General features: G+C 48.9%; 1 protein-coding gene across 1 annotated transcript in view; it reads left to right on the top strand.

The window, feature by feature from the left end:
• Positions 1 to 7,771: 7,771 nt before the first annotated feature.
• Positions 7,772 to 21,733, top strand: part of SLC39A4 (solute carrier family 39 member 4) — a 33,368-nt gene continuing 19,406 nt past the window's right edge. Inside the window, exons 1-2 of the mRNA XM_033155979.1 lie at positions 7,772 to 8,173; positions 19,714 to 19,998. Of these exons, the coding sequence (XP_033011870.1) occupies positions 7,946 to 8,173; positions 19,714 to 19,998 (513 nt within the window). The 5' untranslated portion in view covers positions 7,772 to 7,945. The remainder of the gene's footprint in view (positions 8,174 to 19,713; positions 19,999 to 21,733) is intronic.

Genomic DNA, 21,733 nt, shown 5'->3' with positions numbered 1-21,733 from the left:
TTGCCAAAGATAGGAGTGCCAACCGTATCTGTTGTTAAATCCCTCCAAATCCAAAATCTCTATTAAAATCTCTATTAAAGTCATCCAAGTTGACGGCTATCACTGCTTCCTTTGGCAGCGAGTTCCACTGCGCAACGAATTACTTCCCTCCCCCTCTGTCCTGAATCTTCCAGCATTCAGTTTCGTTGCATCTCCATGAGTTCTATCGTTATGAAAGAGGGAGAGAGACTTTAGGCAGGCTCTCTCGATTCCCTGCCCTCGAGAACCCAGCGGTGCCCAGATTTTACAATCCGCTCACTGGTCATACAGACACACAGGTACACACCCTGTTCTTCCTCCTCTGGGTCCGTATGGCCTGAGGCATCCCAGCTATGAGGAAGCGGGCAGGAGTGAAGTCGCTGGGGGAACCCCCCCCCCAAGGTGACGCAATCCCAGGGGCCCTTGCTATGTCGAAAGAGCTCAGGTTCCCTTCCATGAATGGGAGCAGAGAAGCAAGTCAAAAGAGAGTGGGCAAATATTGAAGTTAAAAGGTGTGTGACGAAGGTGGGGGGGGAGGAGGAGGAGAGGCAGAATACTTTGCTCTGGGTGGGGAAATTATTCTCCCACCCCACCCAGAGCAGGAGAGAAAGAGGTTTTTAACATGCAGCTTAAAAATAATAATACTGGTTTTATTTAGATTTTAAATTGGGCGGGGGTCAATTAGTTTTCGATTTCTGAATTCTCGCAATAATTTTAATATATCCTTTTAAGGAAATGGGTTAGTATCTCCCATGACTTATATCCTGCCTTCCTCTAAGGAAGTTGCTGTCTGTGGTGTGGTGTAGTGGTTAAGAGTGGTAGACTCGTAATCTGGGGAACCGGGTTCGTGTCTCCACTCCTCCACATGCAGCTGCTGGGTGACCTTGGGCTAGTCACCCTTCTCTGAAGTCTCTCAGCCTCACTCAACTCACAGAGTGTTTGTTGTGGGGGAGGAAGGGAAAGGAGAATGTGAGCCGCTTTGAGACTCCTTCGGGTAGTGAAAAGCGGGATATCAAATCCAAACTCTTCTTCTTCTTCTTCTTCTCCTTTCCAATCCTCACAACAACCCTGTGAGGTTGGTTGGGCTGAGAGGCAGTGATTTGATCACAAGAGAGGCCATCTCAAGAAAATTAACTACGAACCCCAAAATCTGGGATGCTCTCTAAACCCAGTCCAAAGTTTTGCAGGTGGTTGTTTTCACCCTTCTGCAGCATTTTGCAGCGAAAACCCCACAAAATTGAGCAATCGATACATCAAATGTGGGGTCCGTACGTAACATTAACTATGAACTCCCCAAATTTGGGTTCCCCTCCAAACCGGTGCCAAACTGTTGCAGTTGTTTTGTACTGTTTTTCAGTTAAAACTCCACGTTTCACAGCGTCCCGCAAACTCAGCAATTGCTGCTCAAACCTACGGTCATAGCTATTGCCCCCAAACCCAACACTGTCCACTCCAAACCAGTGCCAAAGTCTGGCAACCGTGGGGCTGCAATCTTCCCTCCTGCCGTTTCCAGCAACTTGCATTCAGAAACATAAACAACCTCTGACTCTGGTGGCAGAGCATAGGTGCCAATGGCCATCGATAGACCTCTCCTCTGTGTCCAATCCCCTTTTAAACCCATCAAGGCTGGTATGAAAGCCATCTATTCTGCTCATGCTCAGAGGATCTGAGAATCCTTCCCACGTCTAACTCCCCTTGCCATCTTGACAGAGTCAGAGCAGGGAGGCTGACGCTACAATTCTCCTTCTACCTGGGGCTTAAGGCTTTACTTGGTTAGCCCTTAGCACAGCTGAGCCCCTGGGAGTGGGCTAATCCTGGAGGAAACAGGACTTGTTGCTCCAAGTGAGCCTCCATTTATTAACTGTAAGGGTGTGAAGCCAGGATTGCAGCCACCAAACCGGGATGGATTGTCTATCTCTGTTTGCTGTTTGTCTTGGCCACATCGCTCTGCTGATTAAGGATCACAAACCTAAACCGCAGAGGAAAAGAGGGCATTCTTTGTACACAGCAGGATTGTCAGGGAGGATTTCTGTGAGATCAGTGCACAGCGGCAAAGTTCCAGGCTTATAATTTGCGTCAAAATAATAATTAAAAACCAACAAGCTTGCAGGTTCTTCTTTAAGTTCAAAGGTGTGCAAGGGAGCAGCAAAAACTGCAGAGATTCCTGTGGCTCCTTAAAGAGTCGCAGATTTCTAGTGGTGTAATCTGCTTTCATGGTGGTTTCTTGTTTTGCACCTGATGAAAGAGGTTCTAATCCCCCAAAGCTTTTGGCAGATCTGCGTGTATTTAATGTTCCATCACGCTATTTTGTTGTGCTTGTAAGTTAGGAGCTATTTATAACCTGAGCAGTTACACAGCACTTTCAGAACATTCTCAAACACTAGAGAGACAATGTGATGTAGTGGTTAGAGGGTCAGACTAGGTCCTGGGATACCCGGGTTCGAATCTCCAGTGAGCGATGAAGCTTTCCTGGATGACCTTGGGCCACTCATAATCTCTTGGTCCTAACCTACTTCGCAGGGTTGTTTTGAGGATAAAATGGAGGACGGGAGAAATCATGGGCTGGGCTGGATGACCCTTTGGGTCCCGTCCATCTCTCTGATTTAATGAACGCTGCCATGAGTTCCTTGGCTGAAAGGTGGAATATAAATGAAGCCAGTGTACTTGTTCTAGAATCATAGAACCGTAAGTTGGAAGGGACCATTTATTCCAACCCCCTGCAAAGCAGGAATCCTTTGCTCAATGTGGGGCTTGAACCCACAACCCTGAGATCAAGGGTCTCATGCTCTACCAACTGAGCTATCCGGTAAACGCAAAAAGCTGGGATGTTGCAGAGGAGGGCAACCAGGATGATAAAAGGCCTGGAATTGGAAACCTAGCCTTATGAGGAATGGCTGAAGGAGCTGGGTATGTTTAGCCTGGAAAAGAAGAGATTGAGAGGAGGTAGGAGAGCCAAATATCTCAAAGGCTGCTGCATGGAGCAAGCTTGTTTTCCCTTGCTCTGGAGGGTAGGACTCGAACCAATGGCTTCGAGTTACAAGAAAGGAGATAACTTTCTGACTAGTTGCTGTTTGACGGTGGAATGGACACCCTGAGAAGGTGATGGACTCTCCTTCCCTGGAGGTATTTAAACAGAGGTTGGATGGCCAACTGTCATGGCCGCTTTAGCTGATATTCCTGCATTGCAGGGGGTTGGACTGGATGACCCTCGGGGTCCCTTCCAGCTCTGCGATTCTATGATTCTAAATGAATGAATAAATAAGCACAGTCACATTTGGAAGAAAGCTGATTGTAGGGTTGGAAGAGACACCGAGAGACTGAGAAAGCTAAGAAGCATGACTAGGCGATCCAGCAAGTTCCTGGAAGAAGTGAAACTTGAACTCGTGTCTTCCTAGTCTGCTCAGCCGCTACACCACGCTGACTCATTCAGTTTTTGGCTTTGAAAAGATTTTAGCTTCAAGCCTTTATCAAACAAGAAAATAGACAGCGAGTCACAGGGGGTGGAGTGGAACCAGTGACACAATTGCTACACTCAGGTTGCTACCTATTGACTCACAATACTCCAAACAATTGGAAGGGACCCCCAACGGTCATCTAGTCCAGTGTTTTTCAACCACTGTTCCGCGGCACACTAGTGTGCCGCGAGATGTTGCCTGGTGTGCCGTGGGAAAAATTGAAAAATTACTTTATATATAGTCAATATAGGCACAGAGTTAATTTTTTTAACATTTTCTAATGGTGGTGTGCCTCGTGATTTTTTTCATGAAACAAGTGTGCCTTTGCCCAAAAAAGGTTGAAAAACACTGATCTAGTCCAACTCCCTGAAATGAAGGAATCACCGCTAAAGAACCCTGACAGTGGGCCGCCCAGCCTCCGTTTAAAAATCTCCAAGAAAGGAGAGTCCACCATCTTCTAACTGAGCCAGCTGCAATGTCTGACAGCCCTCGCCGTTGGAAAGTTATTCCGGATACAGTTGGAATCTCCTTCCTTGTCATTTGAATCCATTCTGCCATCCTCCATGTGTCAGCCCTTCAGATATTTGAAAATGTCTGTCATATAATAGCCATGTTAATAATAATAATAATAATATTTATTATTTGTACCCCGCCCATCTGGCTGGATTTCCCCAGCCACTCTGGACGGCTTCCAACAGAGACCAAATACAACAATATCAAACATTAAAAACTTCCCTAAAAAGGGCTGCCTTCAGGTTTTTTCTGAATGTCAGGTAGTTGTTTATTTCCCTGACCTGTGATGGGAGGGCGTTCCACAGGGCGGGCGCCACTACCGAGAAGGCCCTCTGCCTGGTTCCCTGTAGTTTTGCTTCTCGCAGTGAGGGAACAGACAGAAGGCCCTCGGCGCTGGATCTCAGTGTCCGGGCTGAATGATGGGGGTGGAGACGCTCCTTCAGGTATACAGGACCGAGGCCGTTTAGGGCATGTTCAAATATATAAAAGGATGAGGAGGGAGAAAGGTTGTTTTCTGCTGCTCCAGAGAAGCGGACACGGGGCAATGGATTCAAACTACAAGAAAGAAGATCCCACCTAAACATTAGGAAGAACTTCCTGACAGTGAGAGCTGTTCGGCAGTGGAATTTGCTGCCAAGGAGTGTGGTGGAGTCTCCTTCTTTGGAGGTCTTTAAGCGGAGGCTTGACAGCCATCTGTCAGGAATGCTTTGATGGTGTTTCCTGCTTGGCAGGGGGTTGGACTGGATGGCCCTTGGGGTCTCTTCCAACTCTAGGATTCTATATCACCTTCTTGAAGACTTCTGCACTCAAAAGCTTGCCACGTTTTGTTGACTTTCTGGTGAGCCCTAATGAAGGATGGGACACGGGTGGCGCTGTGGGTTAAACCACAGAGCCTAGGGCTTGCCGATCAGAAGGTCGGCAGGTCGGCAGTTCGAATCCCCGTGACCCGTTGCTCAGTCCCTCCTCCTGCCAACCTAGCAGTTCGAGAGCACGTCAAAGTTCAAGTAGATAAATAGGTACCGCTCCAGCAGGAAGGTAAACGGAAAGCGAGATGAGCGCCGCAACCCCAGAGTCATTGGGACTGGACCTAATGGTCAGGGGTCCCTTTACCTTTACCTTTAATGAAGGTTTTACCATTTGAGATTCCCCTCCCCACGCCTGCAAACCAGCTCAACTACTCTTGCTTTTTAAGGAAAAATGCTATAATTATCCCCATTCAGTGCAACCACTTGCGCAATGGATCACAACAATAGGGTCTTTTTTAAAAATAAAAAAAATCACACTACCTGTGTTAATTGGCTTTCTAATGCCAGGATCGAAACAAAATTAAAAAAACTCCTTCCAGTAGCACCTTAGAGACCAACTAAGTTTGTTCTTGGTATGAGCTTTCATGTGCATGCACACTTCTTCAGATGTGAGCATGCACACGAAAGCTCATATCAAGAACAAACTTAGTTGGTCTCTAAGGTGCTACTGGAAGGAATTGTTTTATTTTGTTTCTGCTATGGCAGACCAACAGGGCTACCTACCTGTAACTAGAACAATGCCAGGATGTCTGCGTAACCAACAACAAATGTTTTTTGTATTGCCCCTGTTGCTTACGCAACTAACTCGTATCTGTGCTCTTATCTGCTTTTCATTCCCTCCGACCTACCTGCTCGCAATGCCCTCTTCCCAAAGCGGATATACCTGAAACTCAGGATAACACTTCAAGCATCAGTCCAGGAAAGCTTAAGCTGTGATGAAACGTGTGAGCCTTTAAGGTGACACAGGAGTCTGTGTTGATACCCCCGGAGAGGGAAGCAGGTGTAGGCACACACCTGTGATTTCTACCAGGTAAATCCCTGGGCAAGTCGCTGCCTCTCAGGCTAGCCTACTTCACAGGGTTGTTGTGGGGATTAAGTGAGAAGCAGGAGAACAACATAAAGTTCACAAGAACCCTGCGAGTTAGGCTAGCCTGAGAGGCAGCGACTGGCCTGAGGTCACCCAGTGAGCTTCATGGCCGAGTGGGGATTCGAACCCCGGTCTCTCTGGGGTCCTAGTCCGGCACTCTAACCACTAGGCAGCACTGACTCTCTCACACCCTACCTATTGCTTCTCTGCTGCCTGTCTGGATACTTCAGCTGGAGGGACATGCCCCTGCGTGGCCAAGGAATGTGCTGTTTATGCTCCTGAAAGTCAAGGAAATTGGCCCTCGGCATTCCTGGGTCCTCTTTAGGGTGTGGCGAAAGAGCAAGGAGATTAGTCAGCACGGCTGGGTTTCATTCCCAGCGGCTGGAAAGAGGGTTGTGGCCTCTAGGGGTTAGAGCAAGCTAGGCGGAGCACAATACCAGGCACTGAATGCTTGAATGATGGGAGAGGGTGAGGCAGACGGGCAGGTGCATAACTGTTCCAAGTAACATCATAACCAGACATAATTTCTTATTTATAAATCACCAGCTATTTGGCTGGGCTGCTTTTAATAGTGTATTCCCAACGCAGGAGAGGGAGCGCCAAATGGCACCTGTGGAAGCCTGCCGGGTGCCCACTGCTTCAAAGTCACCCTTGGTCTCCCGTTCAGTGCTTCGAGGCGACTTTCTTGAGCAATGTCTCAATCTCTCCCTTTTTCGGCAGTCCCTGCAGATGAGAAACCTACACCACCTGAAATGATGCGTTTGAGGTTTAAACCACTAGTGTGCCGCGAGATGTTGCCTGGTGTGCCGTGGGAAAAATGGAAAAATTACTTTATATATAGTCAATATAGGCACAGAGTTAAATTTTTTAACATTTTCTAATGGTGGTGTGCCTCGTGATTTTTTTCATGAAACAAGTGTGCCTTTGCCCAAAAAAGGTTGAAAAACACTGGTTTAAACAATTGCCCTTTTAAAATTTCCCGTATGACGTTGCCCCCTTTTGTACTGGAAAAAAAAAATCTGGCACTTTGAGCCAATACCCTCTGAGCATGTGCAAAGCACTCCCCTCCCCGACTGAGTGTGTGTGTGTGTGTTTAAAGGAACTAAAGGCAAACTAACTCAGTTCATGTGCCGAGTGTCTTCCTATGGCGAAGATATTTCCCCTCTCTCTTAACACAACAAACAACAGTTTTGTGAAGCCTTGGAGGCACTCTGGTTGTGGAATAAGCTTTTGTGGGCTCTTGGAAGCTGATACTGTACTGTAATGAAGTTGTCAGTCCTGAAGGTGCCACCAAACTCTGTTTTCTGTGGAATACTAATCCTCTGGAATGCCCTTTACAGAAAGCCCAATAAAAACACACACACATCCACACACAAACCAGAAACACTCACCCCCCCAAAAAAGAAAAAGAAAAATAATCACACACTTTATACAATCTTTAGATGTTCTTCTGTCCTGGAACCCAGCCAGGAGCCTTTCAAACTGTTTGACAATTCCTGTTTTTACACACACACAAAATGACTCATTCTGGGCTGAAAGGGGATCTTGTGAAAAGACCCACCAAACGCCTCGCTCCCTCCTTCCTCATCCTCACCCTTGTGGCCTGGATGAGGTAACAGCGGAGGATCCCTCCTTCCACCCCAAAGGGGGACGTTGGGTGGGTGAGCTCATGCGGGCGGTTGGGCAAGAAGCTGGAGCCTGAAGCTGGCTCATTTCCTCCCTGGAGGCTGGAGCCTTGGCTGCTCGCCTGTCTCTTTTTCCTGGTGACCCAGGGAGCTCGGATTAGGCAGGGTCTGCCGCCTCTGCCTCTGCTTGCCAAGACCTGCCCCTCTATCAAGGTGAGGGATCTGCAGAGCTGGACAGGTTCTGTGGAATGGTTAACCTGAGGCAATCTCACCCTGAGCCAATCATCGCAGGCGGCAGAGCAGGGCAGCCGAGAGTCTACAGCACCTAGGCACCTGCCCCAAAGACTTTCTTCGGAGAAGCCAGCCAGCCAGCCAGCAGCAGCCGCACCTGCCCGTCTCCTGCAGGCCCCAGAAGAGAGCCTTGCCCCGGCCAACCCAGCCATGCCACCTCTCCCCTGGGCAGCCTCCGCCGTCGTCGTCCTGCTCTGTCTCACGGGGATGGCGATGCCAGGGCCCGGCCCGGAGGATGCCAGCCTGGACCCGGCCCTGCTGGAGCTGCGGATTCTCCTGGCGTCGGGCGAGGAAGGCGCTCTGCCCCAGGGCACCCTGGAGTCCCTGTTAAATATTGCGGTGGGTCGTGTGCAGTGCCCGGCAGTGCCGTGTGAAAAGGTAAAGAGGATGGCGGCAGGTGTGCAGCCTTCTGCCGCTTGCCCGGGTCAAACTCCAGCCGGGGTTCAAAGGTCCCAAGGATGAGGCAGGCACCCTGGACGGGATGCCGCCGGCCTCGCTCGCTTTGGGTGCAGAATGGGAGGAGGGGCGGGTGGGGAGAGGAGGCATCAGGGAGAAATCCCGTTCCTATTAGCCATCTGGAAAATCCCTTTCTCTCTCCTGCTGTCTGTCTCTGGTAAACCACAGGAGCTTTGACTGGTCTTTGCGGGGTGCTGGGTTCAAGCTTACGGTTGTGATTGATTGCATTGATATCCCACCTTTTATCCCAGAAGCTCAAAGCATTGCATAGGGCTCCCTGCCCCTTCTCAACAGCCCTGCAAGGTAGGCAGGGCCGGATTGATGTTTGATGACGCCCTAAGCTCCTGAAGGTAATGGGGCCCTTTATATGTCCAGCTGTCCTTTGTCAACAACAAATTGCCACTGTTTTTTGTGTTGAATATATGCTATGTGGTCATTTATGGACCTAATAGGTATCTAAAGCCATTTGCACATAACAAACAGGAGCCTACACAACACAAAACACTGTTGTTGTATGTAGGTTTTATTTTATGTTTTTTATATTATATTGTGGAAATGTACATCCAGGTTTTTTCCTTTAAATTTTTTGGGGCCCCCAAAAGAGTGGGACGCTAAGCTATAGCTTGTTTAGCTTATATGTAAATCCGGCACTGGAGGTAGGTTAGGCTGAGAGAGGCAGTGACTGGCCCCCAAGGCCACCGTAATGAGCTCCCTGGCTCAGTGGGGATTCGAACCCTGGTCTCTCTCACATTTTAACCCCCTGCACTGCACTGGGACACTCCCTGGTGCAAGTTTTTCCAGTTGTCTTTCCCTTCTGCCTCTGAACTGTGTTGTGTTGGGGGGTGGTGGTTGCATTTTGCCCGGAATGGCGAGACATGTAAAATGCCCGTGCGTGGACATTTAAGGTGCCGCAACAACACCTAGCATGTTATTTCACCTGCTGGCGAGACTCACTTTGAACCACTTAATAACAGGTTGCAGGACAATGGAGGTTTTTTCCCCCAGCTGTATCATGGATCTAGAGAGCCAAAGAACACTTTCAGCTTTAAAACCGGTGGAAACCAGGCTGGTGTGAACAGACATGGCTGCCAGCAGATCCACACCATATATTAAAGCTCACATGACTTGCCCCTCTCCCCTCCAAGAATCCTGGAAACTATAGTTTTCTGCTACAGTTCCCAACACCCGAGTTCTCAGGGTATTTGGGGAGAAGTCATGCCCTTGAAATGTGTGTTGGGTGCACTTTTAGGGGGGGAAATGATGTGAATCTGCCCAGAGCATGTAGGGGATGAGGGCTGGCGATGATCCTTGGTGGGGTAGGAAGGGCATAGAATCCTAGAGCTGGAAGGGGGGTCCCCCAGGGGTCATCTAGCCCAACCCCCTGCAATGAGGCCATTTGGAGTTGCCCTCCTACATCCCTGAGGAAGGAAAAGGAATCCCCTCCACTCTCCGCTGTGGGCTCCATGCAATGCAATACCACAGAACGTGGCTTAAAAAGTGTAGTTTTCTTCATCGTCTGCTTTCGTAAAGTTATGTGTAAAGTGAGGGTGGAGACATGAATCCATGGGACTCTCTAATAAGAGCATAATCGCAGGGTGGTATTCAGTACAGATGAATTGGGACCAGAATCTGATTTTGGAGAAAGCTGGTCTGGCAGAACAGCTGACAGCCCAAGCACAGGCATGCTCTTAAATGAATGGAAGGCTTTTTTTTTCAAAAAGAAGAAGAAAAAAGAAAACGCAAGCAGTATTAGCTGAAGGGGCAGCAGGTGCTCCTGAACTTGGAGCAAGAACTCATACTTAGAAGGGACCATGAGGGTCATCTAGTCCAACCCCCTGCAATGCATGGGGCAGATGAGAAAATTTCAGCAAAGGATGCAACGCCCAGCTGCCCGTGCCCAGATGCCTCCCCTCGGCAGTTGGTCACCTGAAGGACGTGTCTCACATTCCTGGAACAGTTTGCTAGGCAATATTTGTAAAGAATTCTCAATGGTCCTCCAGCCTCACCTGGAATCCAGTCAGTTATTAACAGACTTCCAGACCATAGGCTGGCCCCATTCCTCCCTGGTCCAAGTAGGAGATTGTCTACTAGAGTTTCAGACAGGGGACTCTTCCAGCCCTACTGGGAGGAGATGCCATCAGGGCTTGAACCCTCAGGCCTCCTGCCCCTTAGTTTACAACCCTTCCTGGGTGAATCCCCGTTCTCCTGCCCCGACATCGGATCATAGGTTGCACGGAAAGGTTTAGACAAAAAACAAGGTCTTTTTAAAAACAGATGTTTTGTTATTCGTGCTCACCAATTTTGCACAGTGTCTTTGGGGAAAGCACCAAGCTAAGAACGAAATGCAAAAATGTTCGCTGGGGCAACAGGGACTGCCTGGGCGATGACGGTGTCTCCTGGCTGGACCAAAGAATCTAGCCCAAAGTATCCTCCTCATCATAGAATTGCAGAGGTGGGAGGGACTCCCAGGGGTCATCCAGTCCAGCCCCCCTGCAATGCAGGAATTGCAGTAAAAGTATCCATGACTGATGGCCAGCCAACCTCTGCTGGAAAACCCCCAAGGAAGGATACAGCTCACTGCCTTAATCAAACAAACTTCTTTTATACTAAAATGCATTATTAGGTAACGATTGCAGTTGTAATCTCTCAGTTAACAGGATCTGGGCTGCAACCACGGTTGCCAAAGTTTTCACTTCCACTGCTTCTGTGGGCTTTAACAGTTTCACGTCAGGCTGAAATGCTGCAGAGGAGACAATGCACTGCATTTGCCAGCACTTAATTTCCCCGCCGGTTAAAACGTCACTTGCTGTATTTCTGCCTGTACTGCAGCTATTAGCTCAAGGAACAAGAGCCCTGCCAGAATAACAGTTGGCAACCTCCGCTGGGGCGAGGTTCAGCTGCAAAGCTAATGGCCACATCCAGAGTTTGAAGAAGTGGGAGAGGCTACATCGCGGATTGAAGCAAAGTAGGGCCCCCTTCCCCAAGGGCTGTGGGCAGCAAAGAGTTAATAGCCAACACGCAGGTGGCCTATAGAGGCTGGAGATTTCACAGGGTCAAAGGACTGTGCAGGGTCCTTTTATTAGGACAGATAAAAGAAAGTCCTTCTTCATGTGGCACAGAGTTAAACTGTGGAACTCCCTGCCACAGGAGGCAATGGTGGCCACCAACCTGGATGGCTTTAAAAGAAGACTGGACAAATTCTTGGAGGAGGAGAGGACTACTAGCCAGAATGGCTATGCACAGTTGGTGGCAGCAATGCTTGCGAATGCTGGTTGCTGGAAACAGCAGGAGCGGAGAGAGCTCTTGTGTTCGAATCCTGATTTTGGGTTTCCCGCAGACATCTGGTTGGCCACTGCGAGCACAGGATGCCGGACTAGATGAGCTTTCATCTGATCCAGCAGCCAGGATCTCCCCAGCTCCTTCATTCTTTGAACCAGGGGTCCCCCAAACTAAGGCCCGGGGGCCGGATGCGGCCCAATCGCCTTCTCAATCCGTCCCACGGACGGTCTGGGAATCAGCGTGTTTTTACATGAGTAGAATGTGTGCTTTTATTTAAAATGCACCTCTGGGTTATTTGTGGGGCCTGCCTGTTTTTTGTTTTTTTTTACATGAGTAGAATGTGTGCTTTTATTTAAAATGCATCTCTGGGTTATTTGTGGGGCATAGGAATTTGTTCATTTTTCCCCCCTCCAAAATATAGTCCGGCCCCGCACAAATTCTGAGGGACAGTGGACCGGCCCCCTGCTGAAAAAGTTTGCTGGCCCCTGGTTTGAACCTTTCACCCCGTGATGTGGTTAGTGCAGAGGACTTTTGTTCCTTTTTCTGCCAAAGCCACTTTGCTGCATCATGTTCAACCTCCAAAAAAGACTTGGCAGTTCAGTTTGACAGCCAGCAGAGTGGAGGAGCTGAGCTTCACCTTTTTTTGCATGAACGGAGCTCCATGGGAAAAAGCCTTCCCACCAACCCCAACCTGGCGCCTTCCAGATGTTTAGCGCCACGACTCTCATCACCGACAGCCAGAACATGATGGAAGCAGTAGTCCAAAACATCTGAGACATGGATTTCCTCCTCCCGGATATCTCTGGAACTTAAATTAGACTTTGGGCCCAGCTACTGTCCTGGACAAACATGTCTCTGGTCATGCGCAAAGCCAGTTTCCTTGAATGGCCACAGATTGTTCCTTTCCACGAGTTAGCCCATCAAAAGTGACAGCTTCCAAGCAGAAAGGAGACCCAAGACCGTTTCTTCTCAATAAACCAAGCACCAGGGCCTTTGCTTGAGCCCAGAATGGCCATGTCCGAACCCCCAGGAACCAGATTTTCAGCGTTTGAAAACAGGGAAGCGGAGATAATAGAATCATAGAATTGTAGAGCTGGACCAACGGTGGAAGAATGGCAGATGAAGATGATGGAATACATGGAACTCGCAGAACTGACCGCCAGAATCCGGGACCAGAGGGAGGAGACGGTGTTACGAGAGTGGAAAAAATTTAAAGACTATTTAGTTAAATCAGCAAAATTGAATATTTGAGCAGAGATAAATTAGAGGCTTTAATAGGTTTATGCTAGATAAAATTGGCAAAAGAACATTTTTGTATGAATGATTTCTTTGTTAAATAGGAGCGAAGATCTGATACCAAGATAAGATTTAAAGTTGAGTAAGTTTATGACCGAAGAATTGATGCTTTTGAATTATGGTGCTGGAGGAGACTCTTGAGAGTCCCATGGACTGCAAGAAGATCAAACCTATCCATTCTCAAAGAAATCAGCCCTGAATGCTCACTAGAAGGACAGATCCTGAAGTTGAGGCTCCAGTACTTTGGCCACCTCATGAGAAGAGAAGACTCCCTAGAAAAGACCCTGATGTTGGGAAAGATGGAGGGCACAAGGAGAAGGGGACGACAGAGGATGAGATGGTTGGACAGTGTTCTCGAAGCTACTAACATGAGTTTGGCCAAACTGCGAGAGGCAGTGAAGGATAGGCGTGCCTGGCGTGCTCTGGTCCATGGGGTCACGAAGAGTCGGACACGACTGAACGACTGAACAACAACAACAACAAGTTTATGACTGTGTAAAGTTAAGCATATTGAAAATTTGAGCAAATGTTAAATGAACAAGATATAAAGCTACCTTAAAGATGTTTTTGATTTTGAAGACAGTGGAGGGAATGGGGGAAGTCCCCAAATTGAGAAGTTAGAAACAAGGAAACTATAAAGATAGGTAATGGTCAAGGTATGTATATGTTCTTTTTTTTCTTTTTATGTTTATTGTTATTGCTATTGTTATTGTCTTTATTGTTGTTTTTATGCCTTGTGTTGTTGTTGTATTTTGTTTTTTGTCTTTTATTGGAAAATAATAAAATCTTATAAAAAAAAAAAAAGAATTGTAGAGCTGGGACCCCGCGGGGTCATCTAGCCCAACCCCCTGCAATGCAGGGATCTCAACTAAAGCACCCACGGTAGATGGAAATCCAACCTCCAATGAAGGTGAGTCTGGTGGACCTTATGGTGGACTCCGTAGCATTCTGCTATTGAACAGCTCTTAGCATCGGAAAGTTCTTCCTAATGTTTCGTTGTAATCTCATTTCTTGCCATTTGAATCTGTTGGTTTGGATCCTGCTCTCAAAGAGAAAAAAGCTTGCTCCATCTCTCACGTGGCAGACCTTCAGATATTTGACGACGGTTATTGTATCCCATCTCAGTCAGGATTCTTTTGGGGGGACAAGACTTTTGTTGGGGGAGGGCAGAACCAATGTGGTTGGGCAGGTAGTTGAAGTATTTCTATTGTTTTACTTGATCTGGTCGAGGGGGGCAGCTGCCTCTCCCTGCCCCCCCTTGGCTATGCCTATGGCTTGCACATAATTTCTGGTTGCATCCTGTCCTCAATGATCAAGAAGAAGCTCTGTCTTCTTCCCACTTCTGTTCCCACCACAAAGCCTCCATTCACCAGAAATTCTTTACCTGTTAGAAGGAAATGCAAAAACCCATGTCACTCCCTCAGGTAAACCCCAGAGGCTGTGTGAAAATGGTGAAAATGCCTTTATTATGGTGATTAGTTTAGGAACAGGATCAAGGAGGAGGCAACTGTTTAGGGTGATGCCCATTTTTTAATGCATTTATTTTGCATCTCCTGCGCATCAAAAGCATTCAAATGTCCTGCCCCTTCCTTTCCCATTTGATCTGTTCCTTTGCAAGAGAAGGATGAAAGGGCCTCCTCTGTTTGGGTTGTCTTAGTTACCATCCAGGAGGCTCGGCTGGGGCCAGAGTCCAGCGACCTTCTGTTGGAAAGAAGGCACCCTCCACAAATCCAGAGGGGAGTCCCTAAGGCGGTTGGGTGGTTCCTTGAATGCCTCCTTCCGGCAACTCTTGCAGCCAAGCTGGTCTCAAACGTCTTGCTCTGCTTACCTTTGGATCAGCGAGGCCGGGAGGGGGGACGGACGGACACGTGTCTTGTCATCTGGGCAGCCCAGGACTTCCAGACACACTGCCCAAGCTTAAATGCCAGGGAGGTCACTTCAGTGCTGCTAATGCAGATTTGACCTCACCCCCGGAGGCGCACTCCATTGTCTCTCGAGACAGACAGGTGCCAGCAACAACCCCACCTTTTGGCACAAGATGACCTACACGATCCCCCCCCCCTTCCCATTTCACCCTCACAACAACCCTGTGAGGCACATTAAGTCCTACGCTCTAATCACTCTGCCACGCTGTCTCTGTCCTGTCCCTCCTCACCAATTGGACTAAATGGGCAGCTGGCCTGATCCTGCAGGCTCTTCTCCTCTGTCACCAGTGACGGAGCTAGCCGCTCCTGCATCCAGAGTGGCGGGGCGGGACGATCTGCCCACGGGATGATCAGCACGGTGGTGCGATCCTTGCGGGGGGGGGGGGGTCCGATTGCGGCGTGGCGGCACGATCCGCCCAGGGGGGGGGATTTTGTCACCCCCCTCTGGGATGGCAACTGGGGCGGACCGTCTTCACCGCACCCCCCTTCCTACGCCCCTGTCTGTCACCTACACATCTTATTTCCAGATGCAGACAGACTGCTAGGTTGGACCATGCTAACCTCTAGACCAGGCACCCCCAAACTCGGCCCTCCAGCTGTTTTGGGACTACAATTCCCATCATCCCTGACCACCGGTCCTGTTAGCCAGGGATGATGGGAGTTGTAGTCCCAAAACAGCTGGAGGGCCGAGTTTGAGGATACCTGCTCTAGACATCCCTCCCAAAAGATCCTTTGGAAAAAAAATTTATTTTTTTTCCAGATTCTCCTTTAATTCCTATTCCTGCCGGGCGCAGGCTGTGGGAAGACTCACTGGGGAACTGTGTGTTGCTGTTTGCTTGAAGAACATTAGCAGAGCCTGCTGGATCAGGCCAATGGGCCATCTAGTCAGGCATCCTGTTTCTCACAGTGACCAACCAGATGCCCGTGGGAAACCAGCAAGCAGGATTCGAACACAAGAGCAACTCTCCTTTCCCGTGGCTTCTAGCAACTGGCATTTGGAAGCCCCCGCCTCCAGCTTGTAGCCATAGATGGCTATTCTCTCCCGTGAATTTGTCTATCCCTCTTTTTAAGTCCCCCCCCCCAAGTTGTCGACCATCGCTGCCTCCTGTGGGAAGGAGTTCCACAGCTTAACCCAGAGGTCTTTTGTCTTACTGCCTCGTATTTCACAGTGCGGAGGAGACATTACAGGCACCCAGACGTAGGCTGAACATGTGCCAGGTTGAGAGACACACGGAGAGACTGGCTCTTTGTACTCTCTGCCAGCAGCGTCACACTCAGGAGTACGCAGGCGAGAACGTCGGGCTCCAGGTGTGATCACGCACACCTTCTCCTGGGGTGCCACCCACTCTGGCACAAATGGAGGCACGCTTGCCTTAGGGAGGAAGGCATTGCATTCCTGGAACGATAGAGCCATAGCAGTTTCGGCAGGGGGGTGGGTAGCGGAACACCTGCACAGGTCAAATTTATTTGGAACATGGCTACATTCCACCTCTTTCAAGAAGAAATTCTAGATGGGTAATAATCAAAAGCAACAAGATCCCCTTAGGGCAGGCATCCCCAACCTTCGGCCCTCCAGATGTCTGGGACTACAGTTCCCATCATCCCTGACCACTGGTCCTGTTAGCTAGGGATCATGGGAGTTGTAGGCCAAAACATCAGGAGGGCCGGAGGTTGGGGATGCCTGCCCTAAGGGGATCTTGTTGCTTTTGATTATTACCCATCTAGAATTTCTATGGGCAATCTTAGGATTGCCATCTGACCAGGTCTGGCCTGCTCCTATGCCAGCTGACCTGCAGAAATTAGCTGGGCAACCTCTTTGCCGTGTCAAGAGTGACAGAATTCCTGCATTCCTGCACACACTTGTCTGATTCAATCAGGGGGGGGGGGAATGGCTGATTGCCACATAGTACCCCTTTCAAATTGGCAAGAACCTGGTCTTTTCATGAAACAGCACCTACACTTTGGAACTCCCTGCCTATTGATATCAAGAATGCGCCTTCGTTGCACTCCTTTCGGAGCCTGCTAAAAACATTTTGGTTTAGACAAGACGTGCCTCCGCAGGTGAAGCCAAACCTCTGTGTTAGCGGAACCCAAGTGACCTCCCTGGGGCACAAGCCTATGGAGCCTTATTTGCCCCTACGGGTTCCCACGGTTGCGCCCAGTGAGAAAACATGGAAGCAGAAAAGACACCTGAGGCCGCTGGCTTCAGAGAGAGAAAGATTTATTTTCTGCATGCAGAGGTACTGCGGTGTTCAGACATCCAAGCAAGTACAAAACTAGTCAATTTTCAGACAGTTCTTATAAACAGTTCTCTGGCTCTCTTCCCACCCCAGAAATCTTCCTCTTGTCCATATAAGGAACATTTCCTGTTGTACATTTCCTGTTGTACATATAAGGCAAAAGGACATTTAGCCCTGAGTTGGTTCATGTGCACTCCAGCAAGGCCATCCTATCTGTGACCTACACAGTCAGTTCCTCTCTGTGCAAGGACAGTTACTCTCTGTGCAAGGTTATCTGTTATCTCCAGACTCTTAGTCATAGCTTGCCAGAAAGAAGTACAATGCAGATCAAAGTTCACAGATTTAAAGAGAGGTTTCATAAGGCAAAGCTTAAAAAGTTCTTTTATACTTCTGGACTAACAATACATTCAGGTAAATATATACAGGTTAGCTAATTAACCCTTTCACCTAAGCAGTGTGTGTGGAGGTCCTGGGCTGCCCAAAGGAAAAGACCCCCCCCCTCTGCCTTGCTGATGCGGTCCAAAGGAAACCAGAGCAAGATGTTTGGCACCAGCTGGGCTGCAGGGGTGGCCGAAAGGAGTGTAAAAGGCACTATCCAACTGCCTTAGGGATTCCGCTCTGGATTTCCGCAGCGTTTACTCCTGAGCCCTTTCTTCTGAAGATATCCCATAAGGCAGTGGAGGTTTGGTGTTACGTATTCAGTGGTCTGTGATTGCCTGAGCTTGAGTCTGGACCAGGGGTCAGCAAACCTTTTCAGCAGGGGGCTGGTCCACTGTCCCTCAGACCTTGTGGGGGGCCGGACGATATTTTTTTTGGGGGGGGGGGAATGAACAAATTCCTATGCCCCACAAATAACTCAGAGACGCATTTCAAATAAAAGGACACATTCTACTCATGTAAAAATATGCTGATTCCCGGACCGTCCGTGGGCCGGATTTAAGAAGGCGATTGGGCCGAATCCGGCCCCCGGGCCTTAGTTTGCCTGCCCATGGTCTGGAGTCTCTGGACTAAGGATTCTGAGCTCCTGTGTTCTGATTCGATATGTCCAATCACAGAACATTTCAGGATTTGGGCCTCTGCCATTGGCCCTTGAACTCTGTGATTCGCAGCTTGGAAGTTTAGACAGCCAATCACGTTGGGAGTGGGAGTGGCCCAGGCTTTCAGAAATGTATATAAGTATTTGCTTTGCCCCTGGCTCCCAGTTATGTACCGTATTTTTCGCTCCATAAGACGCACTTTTTCCCTCCTAAAAAGTAAGGGGAAATATCTGTGCGTCTTATGGAGCGAATGGTGGTCCCTGGAGCTGAATTGTCCAGGGGCCAAAAGAGGATCATGCTTTTTATTTTACAAAGAGAAAATGGGGTGTTGAAAGGACCCCGCTCAGCAGCTGATCAGCAAGAGATCGGGAGAGAGATAAGAGTCCCGGCTCCCTTTCAGCCCCGCCCCCTTGCTCAGGCCTCCATTGTTGAATGTGCTGCAGAGGGAGGTTGTTTGTTTCCCTGGTGACATGGGACTGGCTGATTAGATTATCTGTCTGGAAACTGTAGAAAAGGCTCCCTTTCCTTTAGAAGCTGCAGAATTGTGAGCTGAACCCCATAAAAATGGGGCTTTTCCTCTTTGCTTTTCCCCCTTTGCAAAAGAAGCTGCAAAACTTTTAGCTGATCCTAAAAAAGCCCAGGGTTTTTCCCTTTGCAAAAAAAGCTGCAAAACCTTTAGCTGATCCTCAAAAAAACCAACGCTTTTAGAGGAGGAAAACCAGAAAAATATTTTTTTTTTCTTGTTTCCTCCTCTAAAAACGGGGTGCGCCCTATGGTCCGGTGCGCCCTATGGAGCGAAAAATATGGTAGTTCAATAAAGGTTGTTGCTGTTATCGCTGCACCTTGCCTTGTGGGACTGGCATTTGGGATCAGAGTTTTTTGGGTATGGATTTTACTTGTCCTAAATTAAAAAGAGGCAAGGGGGTGTCTCTGCCAATAATAATAATAATAATATATTATTATTTATACCCCACCCATCTGGCTGGGTTTCATGTCATCTGGCCCCAACCAGACCTGATAGAAAAGCTTCAAACAACCGGCGACTTCCTAACCTACCTGTCCAGACTTTGCAAAACAGCTCAGCAATCCTTTATCAGCACCAGGGCAAGAGCCAAGGACTCCATGGTTAGTCTCAGCCCTTGCTACCCAGACCCATCTAGCTGCAGGCTGAGCCGCCTAGTCAGAGCTGGGTTCAAATCCCACGTGAGTCATTCGCCTCTTATCTGGTGCTGATAACACCCAAGGGAGAAGTTCACATATTTATGTTCTGTCCCCAGCCTCTCAGAGGCCCTGATCCAGCTGATATCTGCAGCAGGAAACGGAACGCTAGGTGCAATGGATCCTTGGCCTGATCCAGCCTTCCCCAACCAGGTGCCCTCCAGAAGTTTCAGAGGAGCCACAAAGCTTAGAGGCCACTTTACTTTCAAAAAGTTCTTTTATTTTCATGTCAGCACGTGCAAGTTTCGGAGCTACACAGCACTCTCCGTCAGATGTCGTTTATTTATTATTAAATGTGTCCACCCATCAACAGAATCACCTAGGCAGCTTGCAAAGGGAAAACGAACAAACACCGTAGGGTTTATTAAAAAAACACACACATACACAATAATGAAAACCATAAAAATCTATGCAAAAATAACTGTCTCCCTCCTGTTTCTCTCCTTCTCTCTCTTTCCCATTTGCAGTGTCTCTCTGCTGCAGATGTTTTTGCACTCACAAAAAAGAAAACTCCCAGGGATGCCAACCTCACATCCTCGGAGCTGTTGCCATTCTCCGCTGGCCTGGTCTACTACCTCACTGACCCCACGGCAGCTTGCAGGGCAGTGGCGGAGGGAGACTGGGTGGCCAAGGTCCACACTTTGCAGAGTGAATTCTTAGCGGGGAATCCTGCCGTTGGGCCTGATCGAGAGAAGGTGGCCGAGCTGATGGGGGCCGTTCAGAGAAACATCCTGGGAAATGAAAGGAGTGAGGTAAGAGAGAATCCGCTTGCAGGATCTACTCCCATCCCAGTTCTGGATTAAGATTAGGCTGGATTAGGCCAGCAACAGCCTGTCCAGTCCAGCCTCCTGTTCTCAGAGTGGACAAGCAGATGCCCCGATGGGAAACCAGGAAGCAGAATTCGAACACTAGAGCAACTCTCCCGTCCTTGAGTTTCTAGAAACTGGGTTTCAGAAGCGTTGCTGCCTCCAGTTGTGCAGGCAGAGCATAGCTGTCCTGGCTGGTAGCCATCAATAGCCCTCTCCCATGAATTTGTCCCATCTTTAAAAGCCATCTAGATTGGTGGCCGTCCCTTCCTCCAGTGGGAGGGAGTTCCACAGGTTAACCAGGCCCAGTGGAACAAAGGCCTTCCTTTCATCTGTCCTGAATCTTACAACATTCCGTTTCGCAGGATGTCTATGAGTTCTAGGGTTGTGATACAGGAGCAAAACATTTCTCTATACACCGTAAGATTTTAATAAGTTTATAATTAATGTGTAGCTTAATGTGTAGACCAGTCTTCCCCACGTTGGTGAGCTTCAGGTGTCCTGGACTACAATTCTCACCAGCCCTAGCCAGGTCAAACTCCCATGTTTTTTGGGAGATGCTGCCGAGACGAATTTCCCGATAAATGGTGATGCCCGTTAAAGGAAACCTGTAATTAAAATGCTAGCATTCCCCCTGCCTCTGCCATTGCCTCCTGTGCTTCTAAGAGCTGCACGATGGCATGGAAATTAGACAGCTGAAGCTTTTCCTGCCTTTTCTTGATGGGGTAAAGTTTTACCTGTTGAATATCTGTCTATCGCACTATGATTAAGGAGGGGAGAGCTGGCAACTCTAATCTTCTCTACTGTTAATCATGTGGCCTTTGATAGCAAGGAAGAGGAGGAAGACCGAACTTGATCAAGTTCTAGGTGGGAGCAGTTAAAAGTTTCCCGTTAGAAACCACGTGCCGTTTTAAGCATTCCATGTACAAAAACATGAGCTGGTGCACAGACACACCCTTGGAGTTGCACAAAGGGGATTGCGGCACTAAGATGACAAAAGATTACCTTTGCAGTTCTTAAAGGTGCAGGCACCTTCTCAGACCCACAATAAATCTTCAGGTCTGCGAATGGCATAATCAGGGCCGCGCATCCATTAAGGCGAACTAGGCAATTGCCTAGGGTGCCAAAATGGAGGGGGCGCTGGCCAGGCTTGGGCGGGGGGGCGGGGCGGGGCGGGCTAGCAGCAGCTTCTCCGCTGTAGCGGAGAGGTGCTGCTTGCCCCCTACACCACCCCCCGGCTCTCGCTAAAGCAGGCTTTGGCGGGGGGGGGGGCAGGACAGGCGAGCAGCAGCTTCTCCGCTACAGCGGAGAAACTGCTGCTTGCCTCTCCACCACCCCCACCTCCCGCTAAAGCAGGCTTGGGCGGGGGGGGCGGGTGGTGGTGGGCACCAGAAGGTGGTCTGCCTAGGGCGCAAGAAACCCTAGCACCGGTCCTGGGCATAATCCTCCCCCCCCCCCCGGTCCCAAAAACAGAATTACCGTATTTTTCCATCTATAAGACGCCCCTATGTATAAGATGCCCCTTATTTTGGGGGACTCAGATTTAAGAAAATGGGGGGGGGGAGATCTATCCATATATAAGATGCCCCCAAATTTTGGACATTATTTTTTAGGGGAGGGGGAAACTAGTCTTATAAACGGGAAAATACGGTATTTCTTTTTCACTATTTCTAGTCCTCTT

The sequence above is a fragment of the Lacerta agilis genome, chromosome 7, assembly GCF_009819535.1.
Source record: "Lacerta agilis isolate rLacAgi1 chromosome 7, rLacAgi1.pri, whole genome shotgun sequence".
Taxonomy (NCBI): domain Eukaryota; kingdom Metazoa; phylum Chordata; class Lepidosauria; order Squamata; family Lacertidae; genus Lacerta; species Lacerta agilis.
This window is presented reverse-complemented; position numbering and strand designations above follow the sequence as displayed.